The sequence below is a fragment of the Gadus chalcogrammus genome, chromosome 12 (genome assembly GCF_026213295.1).
Source record: "Gadus chalcogrammus isolate NIFS_2021 chromosome 12, NIFS_Gcha_1.0, whole genome shotgun sequence".
NCBI lineage: Eukaryota > Metazoa > Chordata > Actinopteri > Gadiformes > Gadidae > Gadus > Gadus chalcogrammus.
This window is the reverse complement of record NC_079423.1, coordinates 29,408,976-29,417,381: the sequence shown is the minus strand read 5'-3', so window position 1 is coordinate 29,417,381 and position 8,406 is coordinate 29,408,976. Positions and strand designations below refer to the sequence as shown.

The 8,406-nt window shown below is 48.0% G+C and overlaps 1 protein-coding gene across 1 annotated transcript in view; it reads right to left on the bottom strand.

Annotated features, from left to right (window-relative positions):
• Positions 1-6,108: 6,108 nt before the first annotated feature.
• LOC130393631 (fibrillin-2-like) overlaps positions 6,109-8,406 on the bottom strand; it is a 27,292-nt gene continuing 24,994 nt past the window's right edge. Inside the window, exons 40-42 of the mRNA XM_056604333.1 lie at positions 8,293-8,406; positions 7,708-7,870; positions 6,109-6,520 (exon numbers count right to left, since the gene is read on the bottom strand). The exon at positions 8,293-8,406 is cut by the window's right edge and continues 118 nt beyond it. Of these exons, the coding sequence (XP_056460308.1) occupies positions 6,143-6,520; positions 7,708-7,870; positions 8,293-8,406 (655 nt within the window). The 3' untranslated portion in view covers positions 6,109-6,142. The remainder of the gene's footprint in view (positions 6,521-7,707; positions 7,871-8,292) is intronic.

Here is an 8,406-nt window from a genome sequence, read left to right as displayed (position 1 = left end):
ACACAATGGGCTCCATTTAATTGGCTGTCATAAACACACATCGCCACCGACCGTCGAAGCCTCCTCTACAACACCTCCAGTGTGCGGATCACAGGAAGTACTTGTGTGTGCTTGTGTCTGCCGCGTTGTCAGAGACGATTAGGGCCAGACGTGTCCTGGGCGTCATCGCGTCACCGCGGCGGACCCTGACTCGATGGAATAAAAGCGGACCTGCTCCGGGAGAGAGGTATCAAGCCCACCTAGCCTCGACCAGAGAGAGGTGGAGGACGGAGAACCGGGGAGAGGAAGTGCGGGAGAGACAGCTCATCGTCGCTCCCTCGGTGCCCTCCAGGACTTTAGACCAACTCAGTGACTGACTTCCACAAGGTATCAACCACCACCACCACCACCACCTCCAACCGTTAACAACCCCACCCCACCCCACCCCAACTCAGAGCCCCGACCCCCACCCCCCCTCCCTACTTACCCGCACCCATCAGCCCCCAAACGGACCCCCATCAGCCGTGCCGCCACGCCGACCCTCCAGTCCGTGTTCGCGCCGTGCCCTCGGGCCCCGTGGAGGATGAACGATGACCCCACCCTGGACTACGGGCTGCTGCTGTCCCCCGCCGGCGCCTCCCTGCTCCCGGGCCTCGGCAGCGGTAGCATGGTGGGCGGGGCCGCCGGCGGTGGCGGCGGCGGCGGAGGCACGCCCCTAGTGCCGCTGGGCGTGCCGGACGCAGAGCAGAGCACGGCCCTGGCCTTCGTGGGGCTCCTCCTGCTGTTCCTGGTGTTCCTGCTGGTCCGCTGCTTCCGGATCCTCCTGGACCCCTACAGCCGCATGCCGTCCTCCTCCTGGACGGACCACAAGGAGGGCCTGGAGAGGGGGCAGTTCGACTACGCGCTGGTGTAGCGGCGGGCGGCGGCAAGGGTCGATGGGGTGGGTGGGTGTGTGTTGGCGGCTACGCTACGTGCGCTAACGTGTTGGCTATAGGGCATGTGTTGGCTATAGGGCGTGTGTTGGATATAGGGCATGTGTTGCCACACTTGCGAGCAACACGACGGGACGTGTGAGTAAACACTGTGTAAGTGCAAATGGTTGCATTTGTCGGGCGTGATAGCGTGTGGAGAGGAGGGATTGAGTTTGTCTAGAGTCTAGAGAGTCGTTGTGGTGCAGCGTGTAAATAGCAGTCAGGAAATCGATTCCAAAAGGTGTATCAAGCTAGCGCTTTGCTCACCCTACCTAGACAACAGGAGGACAGCATTACAACTTCACAATTGCCTTAACCCAAGTCCTAGCCTAGTCCAAGCTATTACGTTATTCTTCGAAAGAAGTAGTCCAATCCCGGGTTGCTTTTAACTGACTTCATTTATTATAAAGTAGGCATGTTTCGGTATGGTAACTGAAGCTTAGGGGAGGGAATTGTATCTAACGCGTGGAGAGGAAAATACCGTGATCTATTTCAAGCCCCCGGGCTTAGGCCCGGGTGGCTCTCCGCCGTCTACCTATTGATCTCTGGGCTCTGCACTTCAAATCACCCGCTAGTGGACGTCAAGTGGGTGTGGCCTAGTGGGCGTGGCCGGGGTGACGTAATGGCTTCGACTTCTTCACCTATCTAAAGGTGCTGCTATCTGTGGCTGGAGCAGCCTCCAATAAGGTCTTGCTCCCCTTGTGGCTATGTGAGGGTTCTTAAAATACTTAACAAAGCCTACTCAGAGTCTAAGCCTGGTCCAAGTCTGGTCCAAGCCTAGTCCTAGTCTAGTCGAAGCCTAGTCCTAGTCTAGTCCAAGCATAGTCCTAGTCTATTCCAAGCATAGTCCCTTCCTAGTCCAAGCCTAGTCCTAGTCTAGTCCAAAACCAAATCTAGTCCAACCTAATACTAATCTATTCCAAACCAAGTCCTAGTCTATTCTACACCTAATCTATCTATTCCAAACCAAGTCCTAGTCTATTCTAAACCTAATACTAGCCTAGTCCAAACCTAATCTAAGACTAGTCAAAATCTGGTCCAAACCTAGGCCTTGTCTAGTCCAAGGCTTGGACTAGGCCTTGTCTGGTCTAGTCCAAGCCTAATACTATTCTAGTCTAAACCTAGTCCTGATCTAGTCCAAACCTAATACTAGTCCACTCCAACCCCCATTGCTCCATCACGTTTAGGGGGAAGGTGTAATAAACATGTGAGCACATCAGGATGCCTACAACGCGCTTCTCAGCAGACACAATCTGAAGTTACGCAACACAAGAGTCTAACTAAAAACAGCCGATCGCAAAAAGGATGGAGTTTATATGATGGTTTTTACACACATGCAGAGACCCTTTAATGAGCCGAGGTCTGTTATAAAGCATCTAAAGCCTAGACATGTTAGCGTTAAATAAGGACCTGAAGTGTTTCTTTCATATTAATCCTTCCATGAACAGCACTCCTGTTTCCAACACCTTCAAGAGTAGTCCCGGTGGAAAATGATTCTGACTCCATAAATCCTGTGTGTGTGTTTTGTGTATAGGCCTATTCATGTGTCTGCATAACTAAGAAAGCCATATCTGACTGATATATAATCTCTTCTTAGCCTTTACGTTATGCGGTTGCCCTCTTTGCTCTAGCCGAAGACGCTTTGTACGATTTGTCAAACTGCAACAACTTTTAGTGATATATATAATAAGAAGAAAGGCTGTATTTTTCTATTCTCGACTCCAGTTTGCGGGTCCCCTTTTTGCTATCCTTTCCCAATGTTTATGCGTTGATGAACAAGAGGCTGAGTCATGTCTTTAGACTTTAGTAAATTTTTCAGTCATCCAATACTGGGTCACGCTCCACAGTGGGTGGCAAAGCAGGGGGGGGAGGGGGGGATGGGGGCAGCTTTCCTTTCTTTTGTGTTTTGTAAGTAGATATTTTTCTGACTAAATGCTTTGTTTTGCATTAAACACTTGGGTTAAATCTGTGCAAATAAAAAATAAATTTGCTTCTACAATCACTGTTCGTAATGAATAACGCTGTTTGGCTGAGCTGCGTGCGGGAACTTGATGCTAATGGGGTTCATGGAGGGAGATCGATAAGACATTCCGCGTGCGACACTAATTACCTCCATTTATCACGTGCCTCTCCCGCGCATGCACGCCCACGCGGCTAAGCAACATATAAATACAAATAAGAAGCTAAATAAACAATCCTCTAAAAATATAACCCACAATACTTTTATTGCCATTTATGTCGCAGGACAAAAGGTAACAATATTATTTGAATCACACTAATTGTACAGATTGCAAGTATGTGTCATAAAACTTTGGTTTCGCATTTGCATAGAGAATTGTTGGAGGAATTACAAAGTGTTCCAGCCGGGGTGATGAGAGTCAGTGACTGCATGATTGTCCTTTCAACTTTTCTGTCTAACTGTGACATCTACAGCGCGGTACTTTCACCATAATTAGAACATTTTACCATCCAGGACTGTTTTCGTTTTTTTTTCTTCCCAAAAAGAAAAAAATAATTGTCAGATAGGTCAAAGTGGATATTGACAGCATTTTTTTGTTGTTGTTGTTGTTGTTTCAAGTTTACACTGAATCTGAGATACAGTACACACACGCAACATTCTTTCTTTAAAATATAGTGGCAAATAAAATAATAGAAAAATTACAAACTGTCAAAAGGAAAGATACAAAGTATACAAAGTTCCCAGGTTAGAAAATGGTTATGTGTGTTATAAATATTGTTGAGGCTGTTGGACAGTGCAGCAAACGTAGGAGTTTTGAGATGGTAAAATGTTAATTTAGCACCAGACAGTTGAGCTTCATCTGGCTATGTCTAGTTTGCATAGATCTAGACCTATTTGACATTGAAAGTCAACGCCCAAAAAACGGACACGAAAGCAATTTAAATGTTATTATCTATTCTAAGATTTAACATGCGTCTGGTTATAGTGTCTTCTACCCTTGTTATAAAGCCAAGAGAAAGCTGTTGAACTTAATTTACTTAACGATTTGATTGGTTGGCAGTGTTCATCAGATTAGAAAAAACTGCACTTGCAATACGTTTTTAATGTTGTTTTTCTTTTTGTTGTTCCAATAATATTTGGTTTGCAGCCTTGACGCATAAAAAAAAACAAAAAAAAAACATTTAAACATCTACATTTCACTTAAAAATATACAATTTAAATTTCAAGAAGCGGGTTTGATAATATTGGTTTTCAGCATTGAGACAATACAAAAGACAGACAAACAAAACAATGCAACCTAGTAAAAATGTCACCGTTTTTGCATTGCGGATAAGAGACTGTTTCCTTTGTACAGCGTTGAGCGATGGATCGATCTAGCACCATTTTTCTCTTGGAGAAAAAGAATCGGGGAAAGTGACAGACGACCTGATGGAAATACGTTTTGAATGAGGTTCGGTGTTTACCTGCGAGTCCTTAAACTTCTGTGTATAATAGTGTGTTGGTGTGTGTGTGCGCGTGTGTGTGACGTCAATGCCTGAACACCTGTTCAGTGATGTTCGGTTTGTCGTGTACCTTTTGGAGAGCTACTGTGTGTGTGTATCCAGTTGGATCTCAACAACTAGAGATTGAAGCACCCAGGGATCGATAGGCTCACTCTGCATGTCCAGCTCATATTGGAATCAAGTAGGCCTAAACGCTTTTTAAGACGTGATATCGTTAACCTGTAAATTATTGAAAGACTGCATTATCTAGAATCGCTAAAAAGCGAATTCAGGAAGACGGAGTTGTAAAAAAAACTTGGATGAATCATAAAAAATATTTTACTCCCCCTCAGTCAAAACCTTTATTTGACATAAACAGAGCTTTTGACCTGAGAAAGTCGGTCTTCCTGGACATTGTAGATGCTGAGGGGCTACAACGCCCTCTTTTGTTTGGAGGGAGTATCACAAGCTAGCTTACGTGATAGACATTGAAGACTTGAAGCACCCAAACATGAAAGAGCACACACACACACGCACACACTCTCTCACACACACACACACACACACACACACACACACACACACACACACACACACACACACACACACACACACACACACACACACACACACACACACACACACACACACACACACACACACACACACACACACACACACACTTATCTCTACTTAATTCAATCCTAGCCAAAATCAAAAATCATTACAGGCCGGTTATTTATCATCTGTAAACTAATCGTGATATTAACGTTAACGTACGGTCTAGAAGATGCGGGGAAACAGAATGCTGTGTAAGTGTCGCAGTCCTTCGTGTGAACATTTTTTGTGTTTAAAAGCGGTACAAATACATTAAATGACAAAACTACAATACTGAGAGTAGGGCAGAGAGAGACTTGACAGAGCTTCTTCCCCAGTGTTGTGATAGTTACCTGGATGACAGAGAGGCCAGAGTGGTGGGACCGCCTTGTTCTTAACGGCATGACGTCGTTAGGAATAAGGCAGGCACATTTAGCTCTCAGCTTCCTTCCCCCGCTACTCATCCTTGTGTGTGTGTGTGTGTGTGTGTGTGTGTGTGTGTGTGTGTGTGTGTGTGTGTGTGTGTGTGTGTGTGTGTGTGTGTGTGTGTGTGTGTGTTTGATTTCTCTATTTGACTCTAGAAGCGCTTCGTACACCTGTGGGCCACCCTGTCTGGTCAGCTGCGTTGTGTATAGTCTGACACCGTGAGAGAAAGACGATAAAGAAAAACAAAGGGGCGTGGTCTAAATACTGACCACCTCTCTGTCATCACTCCCGCACCAGTGTGGGGATGGGGTGTCAAGGGTCAGGGGTCAAGAGTCGACAAAGGGGGGGTTGGAAAGGGGGCGAGAAGTGTCGTCTTGGGAACCAAACGTTAAAACACCAGTTTGAATAAACCGTAACAAAGTGGCGGTGGTCGGAGTCGCGCTGCTTGCGTTGTCTTTCATCGCGCTTCTTCCCCCCCCACCCGAAACACTCCAATGGGTGGGGGTCCGGTCAGGGTGCCGGGTTGGGGGGGGGGGGGGTCAGGTTAAAAGGTCCAAGGACTAAGGCATGGGCGGCGGCGGTGGTGGTGGTGGTCGCGGTGAGTTAGGGGTCGGGTTGGGGGTGGGGGGGGGGGTGAGGGGTGTAGGGGTACTCAGTGGAGGAGGGGGAGGAGGGGGGGGGGGGCGATCAGGGGATCAGGGTTCAGTCCAAGCGCACCCGTCGGGGACTCAGTGCAGGTGGATGTGGAGCTTGATGCGCAGGGCGTCGCCGATCTCCCCGAGCAGGTAGTCGCTGTCGTGCTGGCTCTCCAGCTGCCGCAGCCGGCGGGGCCCGAAGAGGCGCCGGCTGGCGATCTCCAGCCGGTACGAGCCGGCGGGCGGCGGCCGCCGACCCAGCCGCAGCACGCTCTTGCCGTCGCGGCGCTCCGTCAGGCGGAAGTGCTCCTCGGCGTTGCCGTGGGAGATGACGTAGCGCACGTGGTGCTCCAGCGGCTGCAGCGCGGGCAGCAGCTCCATCAGGGGCTCCTTGTTGAGCAGCGAGGCCAGGGTGAGGTTGATGGGGATGGAGGCCTGGGTGTCCACGCTGGCCATGCTCACATGCGGCTCCTTGGGAAGAGAGGGGGGGTGGGGGGGGGGGCAGGAGAGGAGGTGAGATGGGGATGGGAGACCAGCAACTCACCGTGGCTGGTATCTCTATCAATTGATCACTTTATTTCTGTCGCTGATTTCTGGTACTTATTTTGACTTATTTTTCTATTTTTAAATACCTATTTACTTTATATTGTATTGTTGCTGCTATGTGTGTGTCGAGGTGCCAAGCATAAGAATTGTACTCTTGTATACTTGTACGATAAGAATGTAATAAAATGAAGTCTGATTCTGAATCTGATCCAGAGGCATGCAGCGTGTTTGAAGGAAGGAACTCTGCCGGAGCAGACAGAGTCCACTAAAGGGTTTGGAAGAAAAGTTTTTGGATTCATTTAATAAAATGACATGACATTTACCATTTCCCTTTTATTCATTATCTAGGCTGCAATATGATGATTGCATCCTGATTTGTAAGTGGTCCTCAAATGCTAGTGTTCAAAGATAATGGAAATGAGCGCACAGAGGTTTCTTTGAAAACTGATGAACCATGTATACTCGGAAACCATTAGATGAGAGCTATCACACGAAACGGGTGAAGAAAGGTTATGTTATAAGGTTACTGGGTTTTTTGGATTAGGGTTGTGGTCAGGATTCAGGTTACGGTTGAGGCTAGGGTTTGGGGTAAGATTAAGGGTAAAGTAAGGTAAGGGTTTCAGGGTTAGGGTTAGTAAGGTTTTAGGATTAGGGTTGTGGTCAGGATTCAGGTTACGGTTGAGGTTAGGGTTTGGGGTAAGATTAAGGGTAAAGTAAGGTAAGGGTTTCAGGGTTAGGGTTAGTAAGGTTTTAGGATTAGGGTTGTGGTTCGGATTCAGGTTACAGTTGAGGTTAGGGTTTGGGGTAAGATTAAGGGTAAAGTAAGGTAAGGGTTTCAGGGTTAGGGTTAGTAAGGTTTTAGGATTAGGGTTGTGGTCAGGATTCAGGTTACGGTTGAGGTTAGGGTTTGGGGTAAGATTAAGGGTAAAGTAAGGTAAGGGTTTCAGGGTTAGGGTTAGTAAGGTTTTAGGATTAGGGTTGTGGTTCGGATTCAGGTTACGGTTGAGGTTAGGGTTTGATTTTAGGGTATGGTTAAGGGTAGTATAAGGTTAAGGATATGGGTGAGGTTAGAGTTGGATCTTGAGGTGTGGGTAAGGTTGAAGTGTTCCCACCTGTCCCAGCTTGTTGTCTTCAGCGTTGCGCCTGTGCCTCTCGCTCTTTCCTCCTCCTCCTCCGTTGATCTTGCACTCGTAGCAGCCCTCGGTGGACAGGCTCTCGTCCTCCTCCCCTTCCCCAGCGAACTGACCCTGGAACCCTGGCCCGGTGATGCAATGACTGGACGGACACACACACACCAAACACACAGACACACACACACACACACACACACACACACACACACACACACACACACACACACACACACACACACACACCACACACACACACACACACACACACACACACACACACGCACACACACACACACACACACATTAATGAGTATGCTTAATGAAGTCACTGGCAGCAAAGGAGATAGATGTCATTATAGTGACGTTTACTGGGGTACACCCCGGTTGACTGTAACTATACATCATGCACTCTCTGCACCGTCGGCATGTCCAGACTAATTTAGTAATTAAATATTAAATCGATCCAAATGGTTCCAAGGCACAGACAGACTTGGCAGAGATGGCCAATCAAAGTTGATGTGTTTAATTAGGGAAGGGGGCCCCTGTTGGTGGACGCTGTCCTACCCCTGTCCGGCCCGGTAGTATCCTCCAGGACAGCCGCACAGGTAGCCTCCGTCGGTGTTGGAGCAGCCGTAGCTGCAGGGGTTGCCCCCCATGGAGCACTCGTTCACGTCCTGG